Source organism: Dipteris shenzhenensis, chromosome 4 (genome assembly GCF_047967505.1).
Source record: "Dipteris shenzhenensis isolate YYH24624 ecotype China chromosome 4, Dip_SZ_1.0, whole genome shotgun sequence".
In the NCBI taxonomy this organism is placed as follows: Eukaryota; Viridiplantae; Streptophyta; class Polypodiopsida; order Gleicheniales; family Dipteridaceae; genus Dipteris; species Dipteris shenzhenensis.
The window spans coordinates 27,492,734-27,514,227 of record NC_141599.1 but is presented as its reverse complement, the minus strand read 5'-3'; the positions used below and the strand labels follow the sequence as shown (position 1 = coordinate 27,514,227).

General features: G+C 45.7%; 1 protein-coding gene across 1 annotated transcript in view; it reads right to left on the bottom strand.

Moving 5' to 3' along the window:
• Positions 1–446: 446 nt before the first annotated feature.
• Positions 447–21,494, bottom strand: part of LOC147902665 (uncharacterized) — a 300,605-nt gene continuing 279,557 nt past the window's right edge. Inside the window, exons 17-19 of the mRNA XM_087373911.1 lie at positions 13,092–13,352; positions 657–740; positions 447–473 (exon numbers count right to left, since the gene is read on the bottom strand). Of these exons, the coding sequence (XP_087230037.1) occupies positions 447–473; positions 657–740; positions 13,092–13,352 (372 nt within the window). The remainder of the gene's footprint in view (positions 474–656; positions 741–13,091; positions 13,353–21,494) is intronic.

Below are 21,494 nucleotides of genomic sequence, written 5' to 3'. Positions count from 1 at the left end.
CTGTACTAACCTTGAGTGTGGTTCTATATGCCCATAAGGCTGCATTCAATTTCTCTGCCCAATCAGAACGATGTGCTTGTACTACCTGGGTGAGGATAATGCATATGATTTTGTTGGTGGATTTGGCCTGTCCATTCCCTTGTGGATAGCATTAACATAATTACCAAAAGAGTTAGGTTTATGCATGAAAATGTCATACTAAGATTAATGAAATGAATTATATGATTATATAAAATACATAGATCATTAAGTTATTGAGTAGTTTTTGTATAAAAATAAGAAATTCAACGAGAATTTTTAAAAAAAAAACTAAAAGCATTGTAAATAGTAAAATATAAACAATAATAACATAAAAGTGCTCATGATGAGACCTTCAATTTTATGATGAGAAATTAATTAGAGCAATAGTGCTTGTACATATATAGATAAAGTAAATTATGTTTGGATTACTCATTGGTTTTACCCTTAGTAACCTATAAAACGAAGGCTTTGAAATTATATTGTGGAAAGCTAGTTATCCCACTTAGAAATTTAATAGCAATAAGTTACCTCTCTCTTTCCCTTTTCAACTTAGCGTATGGTAATCTAAACAAATAAACAAATAAGAGGCACGAGTAGATTTTCAAATCATTGGAACTCATTATTATAATACATACCTTTGATTTTGTTACATAGTCTTTCCATTGCTCAATGCTTATAGCCATTATTACATAAGATTTCTTTAATAGTGGAAAGTTATCCTATAGATATCCATAGGATATAGTCAGTCTAGTACCCATGCTAAAATCTCTCTCTCTCTCTCTCTCTCTCTCTCTCACACACACACACACACACACACTTACTTTTTTTTTTTGGTGAAATCTTATATTTCTGTGTGGGAAGCCCCAAAAGAGGTAAAAACCCACCAATAAGTACAAAGGAAAAATTTGCAAGTAAAGCCTCAGAGCAAAAGTCATCAGGCAGCCAAGTAAAAAGTTACATATCAAGCTGGAGGAGGATCAATCACAACATCCTCCAGCTTCAGATTATTGCTTTGTAAAAACTGATGCAGTGTAGAAACCACACCATCAATAAAAAGAAGCTGTTTTTTGCCCTTGTGATTCTTCTTAATATAGCTCGGCACCCGAAATTTTTGAATCACAGGGTCAAAAACCTATTGTAACATGGGATGAAAAGAATCCACTGAAAATGGCACATCTGCATCCTGAACAGAAAAAGACTCTGGCACCAGCATCAAAGGCAAAGGAGCTAGATCAACATCTGTATCCGCTGACGAAAAAACTACATCTGATAAAGCAGGACTTGGCATTTCAGCTTCACTTCGAGGATCAACCTGAGAAAGAGCAAGTGCAGCATCCTATATGATCCCCTCTGCAAGGGGCACATCCATATCCTGAGGAGAAGAAGGCTGATGATGCTCAAAAGGAGTCGGTTCTTGAACTTCTTCAGCAAGAGAAAGATTGGCCTATGATTTTTCTACCTTCCTCCAGTAATGCTTTGGAGCAGTAAAAGAAGGCTTATCCAGTAAAGCCTTAGCAGAAACCAGAGGAAAAGGAAGAGTAACCTTCATAGTGGAAGGAGCAGGAGGAGTGGGCATGGAAGCAGAAGGGCAAGCACGTGCAAAATGACCAACCTGCCGGCACCGATAACATGCTATAGGAAAAGAGGCAAAATGCAGCCTGATGCACATCAAATGGGCAAATCCCAAATCAAGATCCAGAGTAGAGGGCACGGGCAATCATATCCCATAAAATACAAAGGCGAACATCTCGGGTAGCCTGCAAAAACTCCTGTCTCGGAACATTTAGAGGCCTTCCCAAAAGCGTTGCAAGGGTAGGAAGATACTGAAGAAGAGGCAAAGGCAACGCTTTAAGGGTCAATCCAGACCCGACAGTGAGTCAGGCAGATGGATCAAAAAGCAGATCCCAAGGCATCACATAAGCAAAGAAACCAGCCCCATGAATACCAGCCTGGCTGACAAGTCACTCCACCACATCAATCGAAGAGCAGTGAGCATAATAAAAACCTTTGCCCAGAAAGACAAAGGAGGAAAGGCAATCCTGACCCACTGCAACTGCAGCCCAACGACGAAGTTGAGCTGCAGATAAAACCCTGCCCATTAAGTAGAGACAAACCCCAAACTGCTGAGCCTGTCGAAGACTGGAAACCAAAAGGGCAGAATCCAAAGAACAAACAAGCGGTGAACCCGATGAAAAAACATCTGTAATAGAAGCAAAACACATCTGGGGAAGAAGGTCTAGCTGGACGGAAGACGAAGGACCATCCGCAATATCCAGCTTTGCCGATTTAACCCAAGTGGAGGGCGGCAAACCACCACGCTTCCGTCGAAAGAAAACACGTGCAGGAGGAGCAGAGGCAGAAGGGGGGACTGAAGCAGAGAAAACGAAAGAGCCATCTGTCAGAGCAGCAGGAAGAGGGGAGGAAGAGACATCAGGAAGAGATTGTACCAAACCCGACTGTACGGACATGGGAGTAGGTACAAATGAAGAAAACTGTCATCATTCCAAATGATCGGCCGCCTATCAATCTCTTCGACGGTAGAAGGTGAAATCCTTAAAAGAGTGTTCCTGAAGCTCCCCCAAGCTTTCAGGATGGCAGTCATGAGAGGGGAGGAAGGAGATCTGAGAGGGGCGGAAGTGAGAATCCAGCGAGGGCTGTCTCGAGGACATCAGTTCCTTTACAGGTGATCGCTCTCCGAGGTCTCGGGGAAGACGCACTGGTCTTTGACATTGGGGATGGAGGTTTACTCTCTACATCCAAGGATGGCATTCTTCTTGAGGTTGCCTTTCAGCCTGTCAGGATAAAGATAGGAACTGCATTGTAACATGATGTTCTGTCTGAGGGGGGGGGGGGGGGGGGGGGTTCCTAACACTTCCGGAAGTATTACCGGAGGCCTAGCGCAACTGGTGCGAGAAGCAAGTAAGACATGCCATAGGTGTCACTGATGGTACGTAGGCGAGTGCTAGTCGATGGTGTCAACTATGTGCAAGTGGTACAAGTGCTGAAGTGATGTGAGCAAGAAGAAGACCAAAGCGGAACAACATCATAAAAGCCAACCCTCGACATGAACGGAAAAGAACTTCAACCACATGACACAGGGTCCGTTGTACCAGGTGAAGGGAGAGGAGGGGAGGAGAACACAATGGGAAGAGATCTTAGAGAAGCGAGCAGAGATGGGGAGTAGCATAGTTCATTAGAAAGCAAGATGATTGATATACCAGGAGAAGATACACACGAGGCGAGCTCTTGACTCTAGCCTCTCACTCCTTCACTCACGGCTCTCGCCCCTGCTAGAATGTCCCCCCTTTTTCCCGTTTCCCCTCTTCACCTTCTCCTCCTCTGCTCCCCCCCGCTGCAAATCCCCTTCCCTCCTTCCTATTGGATGTCTTCCTGCATCCTTAGCCGTTTCACTATTTGTCGGCCGCTTCGGTCCTTGATGGCTTCTGCAACACTCCAGCCTATTTTGAGTCAGTGAATCCCGTGTTCCATGTGTTCTCTTGTCTATTCCATGTGTTCCTGACACTAGTTGGTTGCGAGGGTTGGTGCACCACCTATACCTCTTAACCTGGTCATGACTATGGGGGAGGTAAGTGGTAATGTCATGCCATGGTGGGTGAGACCTGAGGAGGGCAGAGGAGTGACCAGAAGAACATCATCAGGGAAATCAAAATCTGCCTCAAGGAGATGGATGGAGAGGCAACTCCTACATGACCAACGGATGACAAAGCTCCAGAGGCTAGCCCAAGAGGGGATGGATCAGAAACATGTGCTGCAGATGTGGGTGGAGCAAGAGTGGGTGTGGAGACGGGAGAGGAAGAGGGGACAGAGATTGATGCAGCAGAGGTGAGGTCCACAAGTACATGTGTGTGTGCCTCTGCATGGTGTGTGTGTGTGTGTGTGTGTGTGTGAAAAGTACATTGATATCATGTTAATAATATAGTTACTGGTTTCACAAAAAAAAAAAAAAGTGTGTGTGTGAAAAAGTGAGTCTGTGAGAGAGAGTTATTAAAGTCTCCACACAAAAAGCATTAGACAGCCATGGATATTGCTTGAGGGATTCCCACATTTGAGTTCTTGTCGCAGAAGTTTGAGAGGCATAAACCGATGCTATTTCATAAAGATCAGCATGACAGATGCATCTGTTTACCATCCATCGACCCTGGGGGTCGTTGTAAGCAACCGTGGGCTGCATATCATGTTTTACCAGCATGCATACCCTGGAAAAGTGCATCGTACCAGCATAAAAGATGTCATAACCAGCAAAGTGGCCTTGCTGGCCAGCCAAGAAGTGTTGGTTGTGTTCCTGTGAGGAAATTACATCGGGGTGCATTCTATGTACATAGTGCCAAAAAAATCTCCACTTATTGACATTGCAAAGACCTTGAACATTGTATGTAATGCAAGTAATTGAAGCAGACATAGAGGATATGTACAGTTGAGCCAAGAAACATAGTAAGGTATAAGCTGTCAGGCCTCAGCCATGACATCGACGTCCACCTGGCCTCCTGGATCAGTAGCTCTATCATCCGCATCATTGTCACATACAGGAATGCCCTTCTTGAGCACATCAACCCACAATCGAGAAGTCGGGCTATCAGCAGGGGTAGAGGCCTGACCAGGGGTGGAAGTAGAGGCATCCCAATGCCGAGATTGTAACGGTCGTCGCTTAAGCGCAAATAACTTTTTGAGTTGCTGCCAGGCACCCTGAGGAGAGGCATTAGATTCTGAAATTTTGCCCTTTCCCTTATCCTTTTGCTTGGTTGAAACCTGGACCACACTTTCTTTGGGAAGAACAGATTTAGATGCCACATCACCCAACTTGCTAGGCGTTGCCTTAGGCCCTGGACCATAAGTTGGAGAGGTAGTATTTTCTGGAGCAATAGCTGTAGGTGGGAGCTGATGCAGTATTGCAGGACACTGTGAAGCTAGATGGCCAAATTTATGACAAGTAAAACAAGCACCTGCAAATACTCTCCATTTCAATTCAAAATATTTTTTGCCCAAGGGAACATCTTCCACCTCTACCGCAATGGAAGGAGGGGTTGGGTGATCTGTATCCCAAACAACACAAAACCGATTTCAATTGCCCGAAGGTCGGGGTGGGCATACAACTTGCCCCAAAGTAGCTGCCAAACTTGGTAGCTCAGCCCTCATATAATCCGGAAAATCCACTACCTCAACCCATACAGGGCAGTGATGTCGAATGAGACCGTGATAATCCTTATTTGGCGACCATGGCATGACATGCACCATTTGTCTGCCATAGAATAGAGGAGACATCTCCAATATCTGCTGACGATATGAGGCATCCAAAAAGTACACTTCATAAAAACCTCGAGAAGCAAAGTATACTCCTTCAACAAAGCAACCTCCCAACAAAGCCTGAACCCATTGAGCCACATCATTTCCAGAAGGTAACTTCCTAGGGAAGAAAATGATAACTGCTTGCTGAGAGAACTTCCGGAGAGGAGTAACCAATGAGGGCAGCTTCAGCTTATACTTAAAGGCCAGGGGAGGTTTGGCCCACTCCTTCCGGCTGTGGTGGAATTCATCCTTGAGCATATCAAAAACATAGTGAGCATCTTCAAAGGCTGAGGTAGAGAATTCGAAATGCTGTCTTTTAGGGTCCCGGGACAGGTCCTTTCGATAATAGCTTTTAATATGGTCCTCCATCAAGGTGAGCAAGGCAAAACTGATGAGGCAAGAAAGGGCAGCAGGGTTTATGCACAGTTATGGACGGGTGATACACAGCAACGGGGAGGAAAGCAGATGGCAAGAAGGAGCGGTTGGTAGCAGCTAAAGCAGGCGAGCAAGAGCAGGGCAAACGCCAACGGGGCTGTACAGAAAGCTTTGTACGGACGAAGTTAGACTGTACGGAAAGATCATGAGCTGAAAGCTGGGGAGGGTCTTGATTGTAGCGTGACTAATGTGTGGGGAGAGGAGCTTGGCAATTGCACAAAGACACAGTTGTTGCGAGAGGTGAGATAGAAGAAGGAGCGGGGAAGGTCCATTGTTGCTTAGAGGCTAGAGCCTTGGGACGTGGTGAGAGGCGTTACCATTACATGGAGAACCTTGGGAGGAAGGTCATGAGCTCCGGGAGCTCTGGGATGTTGTAGGAGCAGCTATGGGAGGCGACAAAGTAGTTGGTCATCGGTTGCACGAGATGATGCACGATATACAATGTGCGTAAGAGAGGATTGCAGTGGAAGGGAGGTCGTGTGAGTGGGAAGCTAAAACTGGTGTGTGAAGACCATTGTGTGTGAGACTAGAAGGGCTCATTGTTGTGATTGGATATGCACGAGTGATAGACTAGTTTTTAAAAGGAGGCAACATAGGAGCTGTGGTCATAGGCAATTTGGAGCACAGGCAACTGGTATTGGCCATGTGTGAAATTGAAAAACTCTTTGTAAGTGTTTGATGGCATAGAAGAGGAGTGATGGCTTTGAGTATATGAGGCAGATGATTGACTTGAAGTCAAAGAGATCCGGGTTTGTTCTTTATGGATTTTGTCAGGGGAAATGTGAGCATGGTTGTTGTACCTTGAGTTGTCAGGATGTGTTCATGGTTGTTATGCAGTCCTAAAGTTGTCATTTTTTGGAGTTTTATGGTTCATGGGTCATCTATGTGTTTCTTGAGCTTGAGCTCAGTTGGTAGGAGCTTGTGTTGAGCTGTGTAATCCACTGGGTTGTTTAGATTGTTTGGCTTGGGAGGAAATGTGGCTAGGGTATGAATTGAATGTAAGGGGTATAGAGACAAGGATGTTGAATGAATGCCTTTTGCCTTTTGATAGTGTTGTTCACTTGATTTAAACGTGGATGAGGGTGGCTGTGAAGGCGGATTAGTAGGCTCTACTGTTTTTGTCCATCCAACGCCTTCATCTTCAGAACTAGATTGAAGATCTTTGGTGACACTCCTGACCACCTCCTGGTACCTTGAAGGCATAGATTGCTCACTTGGAGTTGAGGTAGTTTTAGAGCTATTGATAGGTCTTGATGGCTGTGGAGCCCTTCGGGTTCTTTCTGATCCAGTTACAGGAGGAGAGGACAAGGGTGATGCATTCCTGTGCCCACTGCCCACCTTGGAGGAAGGAGGTGGGGATGCTACTCTAGTGATTGAACTGGTATTAGTTGGTGATGAGGCCTCCGATATTGATGTTGAGTCATCCTTACTACTATCACCCTTCGTTTGTGACCTTGTCATAGCTCCCAACACTACACCAATCAAATGGGGTTTGTCACCCTCCCCTGCCACTACTACATCAACCATGTTAACTTGCGATGTTGATTCCCTTCTGCCATTGGGACAATCTCTGGTGTAGTGGTCATTTGTGTTGCACTGTGTACAAGAGGGTCCCCCGAATGGTTGTGTACAATCATTTTGGTAATGCCGTACTCGCCACATCTGTAGCACATGATGGGCATGCGAAAGTTGGTACCTCTGCCTCCACATCCACAGAACCCACCCCCGTCAACCGCAGTTATAAGGGGATCCATATCCATCCCCTGACATAGGTGGTTGATACTGTGCATAGTAGGGCGGAGGATAGAAGTATGGAGCCCCAAATTCACTAGGAGTAGGAGCTTGGAGCAAAGGAGTATTAGGAAGTAGTGGAGGTGGAATGATAGGATGGGTGGGTGGTTCAGGGGGCTTCACAGGGGCTGAAGCTAGGGGTACTGGCCCCAAAGTGGTCGGTGCAGCTCTGTTGACTGTAGCCACCAGTGGTTCTCCAATTGGAAACTCCGGTAGAAGCTTCCTCAACCCCTTGAGATACCTACACTTGGAGGCATCATGTCCATGAATTTCACAAAATGTGCAAAAGGAGGTCGGGGTGGGTACCTTACGCTTCGATGGAAATTCCCAATAGCCATGGCCAGAACCCTTGCAGTCGGTGCACCAGAGACCACTTCTTATCTGAGATTCAAAGGGTGACGGCGGTCCAGGGTGACAGTCCATCCACTTTTGTTCTGTCTTTCAGACCTTCTTTGATTTCTTCTAATTCCTTCTTGAGTTGCTGCCATGCCTGTGAGCCCTCTTCTCTCGGAAGTTGGATGGTCTGGGCGGGTGTTGAGGCGAAACTTAACTGGGACCGTTCCATCTTCACCGCTTCCCTCACGAACTCTTGTAGTAAGGCATGCTCAAGGAGTTTGTCAACCAGCCTTATAGCAATGGTGGAGAGTAAAGCCTTCAAAAACCACCCCTTCATGATGGCATCATTGGGTGGCACCGACATCTTCGTGGCCAGGACCCTCATCCTTGTATACATCTCCGAGATACTTTCGCTGGGCTTCATGGTATCAGTGGATAACTCTTAGACAATCATGTGTTCGAATTTTTCAAACTTAAAAGTGCGTAAGAATTCCTCCCTTAGGTCTGTCCACGTCTAGAAAGGAACGCATGCTCATTCTCCACACCTTTAGCTCTACATGTTGTGAGGAATTTCCTCACATGAGCTTCCGCATCCTGATGGAGGTGGCCTTTGAACTTTTGAGTCTTCACGTGGACCTTGTTGAGTAGCTCGAGAAGTCTAGCTCTGTTTGCAAGACTGAGAATGGCCATCCCCACCCGAGAGGCTGAAGCAGATGCAAGAGTTGGAGGGAGTCCCGATGGAGCAGTAATGAGTGTGGGTGCTCCAGAGGAGGAGACTACGCTGACAACACCTCCTGTGGAGGACCACAATGGGGAAGTCACTACTGATGTAGCCATAGAGGACATGTACATAGATGGTCCTGCATACGCGGAGGGTCTCGGTGTTGCAAAGGGAAAGGGTGCGAACATAGAAGATGTGGGGGTTAAAGAGGATGGGAGAGCATTTGGGAAAGAGAGGGACGGAGTTGAAGTCATGGATCAGTAGGCAGTAGGGAAGGGAGGAAGTGGTGGAAAAGGCAGTATGGATGTGGATGGAAAGGAAGATGAAACCATCATGGCAGATAAAGGCATGGCCGGAGTAGAAGTACCCCCGAGTGGGATAGATGTGGAAGAAGGATTAGCTAGGAGCCCAGAGCTATGCATAACAGATGAGGTAGCAGCTTGTCCAGACGAGGCAAGAGAAGATGGAGCAGATAGAGTCACCACTCCCACAGAAGAGGTGGTTGATGAAGACATCGTTGCAAGAGGAGGAGAGGGGCTGCCTTGACCTTGATGAGTCCCTGAGGAGCCCTCGTCCTTCGTAACCTCTTCTTTCACCTGTTCTCCGCTTTGCACTTCTTCTTCTCCGGAGTCTGGATCTGGCCACCAGGGTTCCTATTGATCCAAGTCAATGAGAGTGTCGATGAAGTTACTTGGTCTAGCTACTGCTCCAATGGGCTCAATTTGTGCTTGAGTTGAGGACTTCGCAAACTTACGTTGCACGTAATGCTTCTTGTACAGCATTTGGTCTGCCGAAAGTCTTTTCTTACACTCTCCTCAAGTACCTCCTAGTTCTCTCGCTAGCTCCTTCAAATGTTTCAGAACTACTCGGCATAAGACCTCTCTCTAGGACCCTAGATCACCACTTCACTTGTGCTACTCATCACCAGCAGTGTCCCACCGTGATCGCCATAAACTGTCTGAGCAGGAGGGGGTTCCTAGCACTTCCAGAAGTATTACCGGAGGCCTAGGGCCACTGGTACGAGAAGCAAGTAAGACATGCCATAGGTGTCACTGATGGTACGTAGGCAAGTGCTAGTCGATGGTGTCAACTATGTGCAAGCGGTACAAGTGCTGAAGTGATGTGAGCAAGAAGAAGACCAAAGCGGAACAACATCATAAAAGCCAACCCTCGACATGAATGGAAAAGAACTTCAGCCACATGACATAGGGTCCGTTGTACCAGGTGAAGGGAGAGGAGGGGAGGAGAACACAACGGGAAGAGATCTTAGAGAAGCGAGTAGAGATGGGGAGTAGCATAGTTCATTAGAAAGCAAGATGACTGATATACTAGGAGAAGATACACACGAGGGGAGCTCTTGACTTTAGCCTCTCACTCCTTCACTCACGCCTCTCGCCCCTGCTAGAATGTCCCTCCTTTTCCCCGTTTCCCCCTCTTCACCTTCTCCTCCTCTGCTCCCCCCCGCTGCAAATCCCCTTCCCTCCTTCCTATTGGATGTCTTCCTACATCCTTAGCCGTTTCACCGTTTGTCGGCCGCTTCATCCTTGATGGCTTCTACAACACTCCAGCCTGTTCTGAGTCAGTGAATCCCGTGCTCCATGTGTTCTCCTGTCTATTTCATGTGCTCCTGACACCAGTTGGTTGCGAGGATTAGTGCACCACCTATACCTCTTGACTGTTGGACTGCTTCCCATGTGCACCAACAAGTACCACCTGTGCGTCTGTGCACTCTGCTGGACTGCTACCCATGTGCACCAACAGGTGTACCCCGTGCACCATTGCGCCAGTTCTTTCCTCTACTTCCCTCTGATCAACTTTGACCATGGTGGGTTGAGGTTGAGGTTTGGTACTCTTCAGTCATGTATTGCTCCCGTCATATCCAAGTCATGTCCAGGTCCTCTACAAGTCATGTACTGTCAAGTCATGTCCATGTCATATCAAGTCATGTCCAAGTCACGTCAAGTCATGTCCAAGTCAAGTCATGTCCATGTCAAGTCAAGTCATGTCTAAGTCAAGTCATGTCATGTCCATGTCAAGTCATGTCCAAGTCATATATTGTGTTCCAGAGTGACCAAGATGTGAACACATGTAAACACGATGCGACTAGGTATGACCAAGGTCTAACAACTTGGCATGTTGCTGAGGTGACCATGATGTGACCCAGGTGTGACTCTTGGTGGGAGTCCCAGAGACTTAAGAGTACAATAGGTTGCTCATCTCGTTCTGAGAATTTCCTCCCTTTTATCATACTTGGATCTTTCACTATCCTTGCTACCCTGCATTGATCCATCTCCTACAAATTTTGTGGCAAAATTCTATGTATAAAGCATGGCTAGGCTAGTAGGCAAACCACTGATTGTGAACCCTCATTTGCTTAAGAGGAAGATTGCTTTGCCAAATACTTGAGAGCGCATCATACCACCACCTTTTAGGATTGTTTAGATGCATAAGTGCTTTCCATGTTGCTGAACCCATCGGGAGGGTATCATCCATGGTACGCAACCCATTTCCATCAACGACATATGATCTGGGAGCAGCCAGAATCCCTTGAAACACCCTGCTCCAATGGATGTTTTCAAGGCACAAGGAATTACCAATTGGATGCTGTCTCCCATGCCAATCTTGATTCAGCCTGGTGACATACAAGCAGCCTGGGATTTGTCGTTTGAACTTTCCAAAACCTATCTTTGTGTACGAAATTGACCAATTCACAAAAGCTTTGGTTTGCATACCAAGTGAGGAAGCATTATGGTCCAAGGTTGTCATTCATGTAGGTATTCCAATTTAAGGGTGCTTTTCCGAGAAATGAGATGCAGATGAATGTCAAGTATGTTGAGTCCACCATGCATCTTTGGAGTGCAAACCAATTTCTGTTAGAGGAGGTGGAGAGGTTTTCAATCCGTACTTGTACGCTATAATCCTTCACATGAACACATCCAAATCTGATTTTGTCCAACGCAATAATGGCAAGTGAAACTGAATAAATACCATGGGAATGGATCCTACAATTCTCAGATGCACTCGTAGTAGATAGCTTCCAATAGGCAATTTTCTGTTTGAGTTTCTTTTTCTTTTTTTTTTGTTGCAAAAAGAGACTTCTATTAAGTATTAAAGAAAACCGTTAGAGCAAGCTCCATACGGAATACACCATGCAATGCATGAAAAGCTCAAAAGCCAAAAAGAAAGGATTGGGGCTGATAGTGCCATCTCAATCTTGTAAAACCCTCCGAGAAAAAGGGAGAACCCCTCCAAACTGTTTGAGTTTCTAGGGCACCCATTGCCTTTATTGCTCAAGGAAAACATGCCAACCAATGGGAAATCCCTAGTGTATTACGATTTCTATGGGTGAGAAAACCTGTCTTGGCTGTCACAGTAGCTCAAGGGCAAGCGCTTGGATTTCTGAATTTAAACATTCACAAAAAGGCCAGCAGCCAATCCATTTAAATGCAAAGCATCCATGATTTGTTGGCCTCTTTTTGGAAAGATGGAGTCATCACCATATGCCTAACTGACAAAATCTCTTGTTCCAGGTATGGTGATGCCATGTAAGCTTCCATTCTCTACCATTTTTTCAATGTATATTAGCATTGAGTACGCTGCAATAGCATGAAGAAGAGCACTTCATGGATATCCCTGTCTAACAGAATGACCCATCAGGGGCCTGCGTGTCCACTCTTTGAGTAGGAGACCCGCCATGTGGAGGCCTTTTATAGGCTGAGGTGGGCCGACCTGCTGGTTGGCCACCTAGCCTTGTTGGTCAGCCTGGTAGGAGGGGTTCGCTCCCTCTATATGGCTGCATGTCAGTCCATGTGGGGCCTGGAGGGGCTCGGCCCCTTGGAGCAGCCCAGTCGGGCAGAGATGCAGGCATATAGCCCCTTCTAGGGCTGTGTGGCAGCCCCTATAGGCTGTAGGGGGGTTTGGACCTGGGAGGAGGAGAGTTGGCCCACCTAAGGCCTGCTGGTCGGCCCACATGACCAGCCGACTGGGGGGGGGGCTGCCTATATATATAGGCATCCCTTCCCTCACTTGGTGTATCTCAGTGTGGAGCACAGTTGTGCCTATATAGCAGAGGTTTTCCCCAAGCAGTCGTGGGGTTTGGTCCCGAGATCTCTTGCAGTCTCTCTTGTCTCTTTCTCTCCTCTCCAGTTCTGTTTGTGTGTGGTCTGCTCTCTCTCTCCATTTCTGTTCAGATCCGCTGCACTATTTACACATGTATGGCTTGTGTATGCATGCATGCAGATGTGAGGGACCATTTGAAGGATTGTGCAGCATATGCATGCATTTACTGCACACACATTGATGCTTGTACATGGCCAAAATTCTAGGTGAGTATGTACAGGCATGCAGTGCACATTCTTTACATTTGTACCTGTACATAGCTTCTAATAAAATCAATGTACATACACTGCTTTACGTAACTATGTATTCTGCCTATCTGTGAATACTACATATTTTTTATAGAACAGGACAATCAGATACTAACCTTTATGGTAGGTACCTTCTTAGCAAAGTCTTTCAGTAGCACCGCAACTTGAAATTGTTGTTGTGCTTGATTTGCAACTTTGATCGTAAGAATATGGTTATGGGTTTGTGTAAGATATCGCATATATGCACTAAGTTTATCTTTCACAAAATCTTCATGATCATATTTTTGCGAGATGTCAAATGCCAACCTCCACATGTTAAGATCTATGCAGCACTCTATAGCAGATAAAATATGACCATGTTGAATGAATGCAGCCACCTGCAAAACATTGAAAGAAGACAATTCAGAGGAAATTATAAGCATTTTCTTTTTTCCCTCCTTCAACTTTGTGCTTTTCTGCAATAATTGCCTTCCCATTCTTAAAGTATGCATGTTTCACAGAGAGAGAGAGAGAGAGAGAGAGAGAGAGAGAGGAGGGGGGGGGGGATGCCTCTGGCTTGTACATGTGAACACAAAGTTTCACTCATCCAAAATCTAACAGAGTTGTCTTTTAAAAAAACTGAATGTTGTTTATGGTTGCAAAGATTGTACAACATACATCTGTAAAACGCAATATTGATGATCTCCTCATTCAATATTACCCCATAATTATTCATCTCCTTGCAAAAGTAGTTTGGCAAATTCATTCTGGGCAAAAGTCATAAACAGTAATCATCAACCCATAAACTAAACGTATGATACTATCAGAAACTGATATACTGCTGGCATTAGATGGGAACATGAAGGGCATATGATCCCAGAGATGCAAGGATTTTCCAAGAAATTAATATGGAACCCAAAAGAATCCATAGGAGGGAGGGAATTCAGGGGAATCGCATGCTACATTTGGAAACACTGGGAAAATACAATCAAGGTAAAAGGGAAGACCCACATAAACAATACACGTAGTTGGAGATAGCAACAAACAAGGGAATATCTGACTGCTGGCAGTACGCTATTTTGGTCCCCCCAATCTCTCATATACAAACACAACAGAAGCATACCACTAGGTCTCCCCTTTCTGCATTTGGCAGAAGACCAAGCTGCATACTCACACGGGACTTTAACGCACGAACTAGATCAAGGCAGGGAACAATAACAGTGGAAGGGAAGGACCTACTACAGATGGAAGAAAGACAATGAGGAAAGAAGGGGTTGGAAGAGGTCATCAAAAGACATAGGAGATCTCACCCACATGGCAAAACACCTACTCACTCTCTGCAGGTGTTTCATGTACAGATATGCAATGGCATCCCCCTTTTCGGAAACACGGGAGGCCACACATGCACAACCCCAAGGGATCAAATGTGATAGACTACATGTAGCAAAGATGCAAGACACATATTGAAAGACTTCAAGATCAATGGGGCAACTATGGAGTCCAACCCCACATAGCCTTCTCCCTCCAGATCAAAGGGACAAGACCCACTGCAGAAAATCAGAAACACATGACACACTCCCCATGTCTGAAGATGGACTATAAAAAGGCCCATGTTTATGAGAAGGAATAAGAGAAAGAAATCTATAAATGCCAGATGCCTTGCACTTGCCCAAAGATGGACAAACGTCTGACAGAATTACTGCAGAAAATAACCCACAAATTATTTTCAAAGGGCAAGGGGAGTAGTGTAGGCATGCCCTGCAATCACTGGTACAACCAAGAGTGCAAAACAGAAAATAAAGCATGCAAAACAACAAACACAAAGGGTAAAGAGGGAGCCAAAGCATTGTCACTGTAGTCTGGCTAGTGCTGCAATATTCTCTGCTCAAACAAGCCTGCATGGCTGGTCTCATTGTGAAAATCAAGCCAGAGGAGAAGACCCCAGGCTATGTGTAGGATGCAACAATATCTAATGGTGCCCCGTTGAATGTGAAATTCTTTCGAGGTGTGGCTTCCCAATATCTTTTTGAAGATCATGATCTTGGTTTTATCAAGCTGACCTTCAAATCATGTGACTCATAGAAAGTTAAGAGTGCATCCAAGTACCACTAAAGACCCTCGACTGATAAGGAGAGAAGAACCACATCATTTGCATATAGTGGATCCGAATCAGGAACTAGCCAAGGGTGTATATGCTCCTGTTGGAGCAAAGAGGAGTAGGGAGAGGAGGTAGGGTCGGAAGAGGAAAGCAAAGATTGCAACTAATGGAAATGGAAATAGAAAGAATTGAAAGAGAAATGAAAGTACTAAACCAATGAAAGACTTACATTGTGAAAGCTTGAGGTTGATTCCAACGATGTGACACACAACACAAGTACACCCTCATATAATCTAGACACTAGATACTAGAATACCAAAGTGCATAATGTGTTTGAGAGGGAGGTCTGCTAGCTTCCGGAGGTGTTACCAGGGGCCTAAGGCCACTGATGTGAGAAGTTTGAAGTGGGTGATGCGTAGACCTATGACACAACTCTATCTCAGATGCACTACACTGCGTGATGCGTGAACCTATGACACAACACTAGTTGAAGGTGCTACGGAGTGCTAAGTGCTAGAACAGGAAGAACAAACCCAGAAAGGAGATAAGAAGGAACAATGCTAACAACAGATAACGGAGAAAGTGGTAGACAAGAGCATAACACAAGCAAGTGTGTATCATAGAATGAAGGGATCCTCATACACTAGTCTCTCCGAAACAGAGATCAGAGATCACTCATCCACAGTAGCAATACACCATAACAATGCAACAGGCGAGCTCGTAGCTCTAGCCTCTCCCTTCTCACTCTCAATCCCTGTACAATGTTGAATGAATCCCCATCCCCCTCATCTCCCCTCTTCACCCTCGCCTTCCGGATGGAAAATCCCCTCCCTCTCTCCTATTGGTTGTCCCCTCATCCTAAGCCATCCCGCCACTGAGTCTCTTCATGTCTCCTGCAAACGGCCAGCTTGCGCCGAGTCAGTGCGTTGTAACTACTCCATGTGCACTGCCTGCAACCACTCTATATCTGACAAGGCACCGCCAGATGAAACATATATGCCACCAATGAGTCAGGTCTGCAGAGGTTCGCAGAGCGTGACTGCGCGACATGAAGACCCTTGACGCATGACCATGTGCTTGGGTGGTATGTCCTCCTGATGACTATGTCCCAATGTGACTATGCGTGACCATGTCCTCTCCATGACTGGTGTCATCCTGTGACCATGTCATCGCCATGACTTGTGTCATCCTTGTGACAATGTCATCCCCTGACTTGTGTCATCCTTGTGACCATGTCATCCCCTGACTTGTGTCATCCTTGTGACCATGTCATCCCCTCACTAAGTGATTGGACATAGCTGGTCCTGCATGATCTCTGTTTAACAATATGAGATATCTCCCAATATGACACGTGGCATCCATAGGACACACTAGACTAAAACACACATAAAACTCACTCAGCTTGACTCCATTTCCTAACACCCCCCCATGGAGGAAAGGTGAGGGACTACTAGAATGGAACCAATAACAAAACATGGTAATGATGGCATCTGTTTTGCCAGAGAATTTCTCAATAGTAATAGTAGACTTAGAAAACTCCATTTCAGCAAAGGTGAAGTAGGAAAGAGGATAAATATTCCAGACCTTAGTGCTGAAGGAAATCCCTGAGTTTCTGTCCCTGATTTGGTGAGGCCAACTCAGCAAGTAGACGGAATAAAACCAGTCCCAACAACAGTGAAAAATGGCGATCAGCAGTCCAGCTTATTATTGCAGTAACCCGAGCTTCTTCATGCCATGAACAAGCTGGAAAGGGCCTCCAAATGACACGCAGTAGTCAGCTCCTCGAACCAGCTTCCAATGCAGCTTCTTCATGCAGCAATCACGAGTCAGCTCCACGCAGCAGACATGAACAGCAGCCAGAATCATCTCCACAGTAGCAGCCATGAAACAGCTTCAATATGTCTTCTTCCCACGAATTGCACCAGTAGCCTTTGAAGTGATATTCATAGCCAATGTACGGAAGAGGCTTGTGCAGCCAAGTGGAGAGAATTCATGAGGGGAAGAGGAGAAGATGATGAAGGAGAAGAAGGCAATGAAGAGGCTAGAGTGAACTCTCCATTAGGAAAGAGGGAGAGTAGCTTCCTTTGGCCTCCCTCAACCTCATTCCATTGGAGAAGCAAGGAGGAAGGAAGAAAGGAGAGTTGGTTCTGATACAATGTGTTGGAGCAAAGAGGAGTAGGGAGAGGAAAGCAAAGATTGCAACTAATGGAAATGGAAATAGAAAGAACTGAAAGAGAAATTAAAGTAATAAACCAATGAAAGACTTAATTCTGAAAGCTTGAGGTTGACTCCAATGATGTGACACACAGCACAAGTACACCCTCATATAATTGCACTCTGCTGCAATCTGAAGTGCAATCCAAAACTGAAAATGCACAACCCAAATCTGAAAGAGCGCACCCATGAGTGCTCAAATGCATCCAACGGAGTTCAAAAGCATCCACAACTGTAAAGTAGCTGCAAATGCACCCAACAATGCAGAGTATCTGCAAATGCACCTGAGAATGCAAGAGTATGGGCTGCAAAAACAGTCCCGAAGCGAAATACACAGCTCAAAACACTTATTGAAAGTGCACCTTGGCCCGAAACACCTGCAAAATAGTCCACTGACTGTGTGGGCAAGCTGGAGATGACAAAGGAGCTGAAGTGAGCTGTTTGGAGCTGAATGAAGCTGTCGGGAGTACTTCTGAACACAATACACGTGTAGAGAAGAGCCTAGAGCTACTGAAACACACCCGGGAGAGGCTCGAGCTGAAAAGAGTCTAGATCTAAGCAAAAACGCCGAAAACTGCTCGAATCGCCTTCTAATAAGTCATACGGACTCGAAATCAAGTTCTCGCAAGTGTAAGGACTCGCGGCACTGTCGCACAACTGTACGAACAGATCCGTACGGACAAAAAAACAGATTTTTTTTTTCGCGTGAAATGGTGCGGGATAGGCTTGTTTGTATGCGGGCAGCTCCGAAATTTCAAAAAACATCGAAATCGGACCTCAAAAGCTCAAAAAACAGCCGCTGGACTGTTGGAGCTACCTCAAGCGAAAGCTGGAGACCTAAATGTGAGAACCAGGAACATGCACTGGAGCACCACGCTTGTGGGAGTCTGGAAGCAAGCACGAGAATGGGCTCTAGAGACGGAAGCGCTTTGATACCAAACGTAGGAACAAAGTGGAGACAGGTTGTGAACACAAGTGAGCAAGGGTGCACACACAAGAAAGCTCCAATAGAAATGTTCAAATGAAACAATACAAGTACTTGGTATATATAGTACCCAAGTACTAATGGTCAACCATAAGGTTGACTTTATGCCTACAACACCATATCTTTGTAATCTCTTACACAAAGAACAGACTGCACTGTTGCAATTTTGCTGCAAATTGTTGCCAGTGAGTATGATGTCATCGACATAAAGGACAAGCATGATCAATCTGATTTTTGTTGCAAAACATATAAAGCATGACTAAATCTGATTTGGCTCTATATGAGTGTTGACAAAGCCCTGAGACAGCAAGAACTGATGTATCTTATGATACCATGCACGAGGCGCTTGCTTAAGCCCATACAAGGCTTTCTTGAGCTTGTATACCTTGTGCTCTTGTCCCTGAACAACAAGCCCCTGGAGCTTATGCACATAGACCTCCTTGAGATCCCCATTGAGGAAGGCGGTCTTGATATCCATTTGGTACACATACCAACCATAAAACGCAGCAAGAGAGATGACTGAACGAAAGGTAGTCATCTTGGCCATCGGAAGTCTCTTCATAATCTATCCCCTCTTCTTGTGCATACCCCTTGGCAACTAAATGGGCTTTGTACTTCCCAACTATACCATCTTCATGATAATTTATTTTGTAGATCCATTTGGTGCCAACCACATTCTTGCCAATGGGTGCATCAACCAAGTCCCATGTAGCATTCTTATGAATGGATCTAATCTCAGCTTCCATGGCTTTCTACCATGTTGGATTGCCCTAAGCATCCTCAAAGCTTTGAGGCTCTATTTCAGCTTCCATCACTTGGGTCATGAGAACAAAATTCACCTGCTTCTAGCATTCTGAGTGTTGGCCCTGGTTCTCCCCAATATAGGCCAAACATATGGCAAGATATACCATAAGAGATGGTATGCTGAAAAGAAATGGCAAGGTAGTAGTACCTAGTCAGAATGATCTCAGGCAGAGAGTCATTCCACAGTGCCATGATAGCCCATGTGCGGGACATCCAGGAGTCAAGAAAACATATGATCTCGTGAAGCGAGATTTGTTTTGGCCAAAGATGAAAAAGCATATTCATGAATATGTGACACGCTATTTTTCGTGTCAGGTAAGCAAGGCCGAGCGGGTGAAGCAACCTGGACTTTTACAGCTCTTGGAAGTACCACTAGGTAAGTGGGAGAGCATTTCCATGGACTTTATTGTAGGGCTGCCTACGACACAAGGAGGGTATGATTCTATCCTTGTGGTGGTTGACGTCTAACCAAGATGGCTCACTTCATTCCGACTAGAGAGTCTGTTAGTGTCCCGCAAGTGGCAGATTTGTTTATTAGACACATACTAGAGAGTCTCTTAGTGCCCCGCAAGTGGCAGATTTGTTTATTAGACACATATTTCGTTTGCATGGATTGCCTAGATCCATAGTGTCAGACAGAGATGTCACATTTACCGGTCATTTTTGGATAGCAGTATTTGAGACACTAAGGGCTGAGTTGGGAATGAGTAGTGGGGATCATCTTGAAATGGATGGTCAGACGGAGAGAGTCAACCAGACTTTAGAGGATATGCTGAGGGCATATGTGTCATTGAGGCAACATACGTGGGACAAGTGGTTGCCATTCTACAATGATAGAAAACATTCCTCTACAGGGTTCAGTAGTCCGTTTGAGCTGAACTATGGTTATAGACCAGCAAATCCAACTATAGTTGGAATACCTCAGAGAGTGCCTAGTGGTTTTGTTTCAGGAGATAGAGGATATTGCAAGGCGCCAGCCAACAAGAATCCTGGACCGAGGAACAATGCAGATACGAAATCGGAAGATACCCAAGGTGTTGGTTGCATGGCATGGTCGGCCTCTATCAGAAGCTACCTGGGAATCCATATACCAGTTGCGGAGAATATTCCCAGACTTTATCATCAAGGACGCTGATGTCTGAAGAGGGAAGGAATGTTACGCTCTAGCCGAGGTAGCATGACGTCGGAAGAATCAGTCGACATTTCCCTTTAAGGATCTACGCTTGTAATATATTTGTTTGCACTTCATGTAAATGATCGGGAGCGAATTTATGTCAAGATCCTAGGTGAGGGTTGATAGCACCAGACTAGGTGGATCTAAGGCTAAGGGCCTAATGCGAGAAATGTGCCTAGGGGCAAAGGAAATTTAAAGTATCCCAAGAGAGGGGTGAAAAGATGCAATAGGAAGGCCCTATGATGATGACATGTGGCATCTAGATCCATCTAGGGAGATGGGGCTTGTTGGAGTTAGTGAGAGAAAGGAGAATGGATTTTTACGTGATTTTTGATTTTCGACGTCTCTGTCAGCTCTCATGCTATAACAGGAATTGGCTGGGAGGATAATCGTGGTGCTACTCCCGTGATTCTGTTGTAGTTAGTAGGAACGTACCTAACACAATCTCTTCACGGGTGGATGGGGGAATCCTGCGAAGAGTACTCCTGAAGCTGGCCCATGCTTTCAGGATAGCAACCATAAGAGGGGAAGAGGGAGACCTGAGGTGGGCTGTGGTGAAAACCCATCTAGTACTGTGTGTCCAATCCTCTCCTGAAGTCGGCGTGCGAGACTGTATGCATCTGATAAAAAAATCCTTCCAAGGCTGTTGTCCTGGCATAAGCCCTCTCACAATGAACTTGCAGAGTAAAGCTTTGCACTGTAGATCTGGGTCGATGATATTTAAACCCCCTTCTCTTGTAGGAAGAATCAAGGTCTCCCAAGCCACCCTGGCTGTAACATCAGTTGTGCCATCTAAACCACTCCATAAAAAGTTTCGTACAGGCCTCTTAAGCTGAGTGATACAATCCCTAGAGTGGCACCAACAAGAGCATACAAACCATGCTGTGGCTAGAAGAACTTGGTTAACCACCACCACCCTGGAGGCCAAGTCAAGTTTGGCTGAGCTCCAGAAAAGGAGCTTTCTTCTGATGCTTTCCAACACCGGAGCAAACTGTTGTGAGGGAGAGATGCCCACCCCAACCTGGCAGCCTAAATATCTGACGGAGAAGCCCCTCTGTACCCAAGTGAAGCCAATATCATTACCCCAATCCGGGGTGTCATCCTCGCAAATCCAAAAACCACTGGATTTATGCCCATTAATGTGTGTACCTGCAGCCGTGCAAAACAAATCCAAGGCTGTCCGGAAGGAAGTGAGTGTCCTGGGGGAGGCATCCAAAAAAACAGCCGTGTCATCTGCCAACTCACTATCCAGGAGCTCTTCTTTC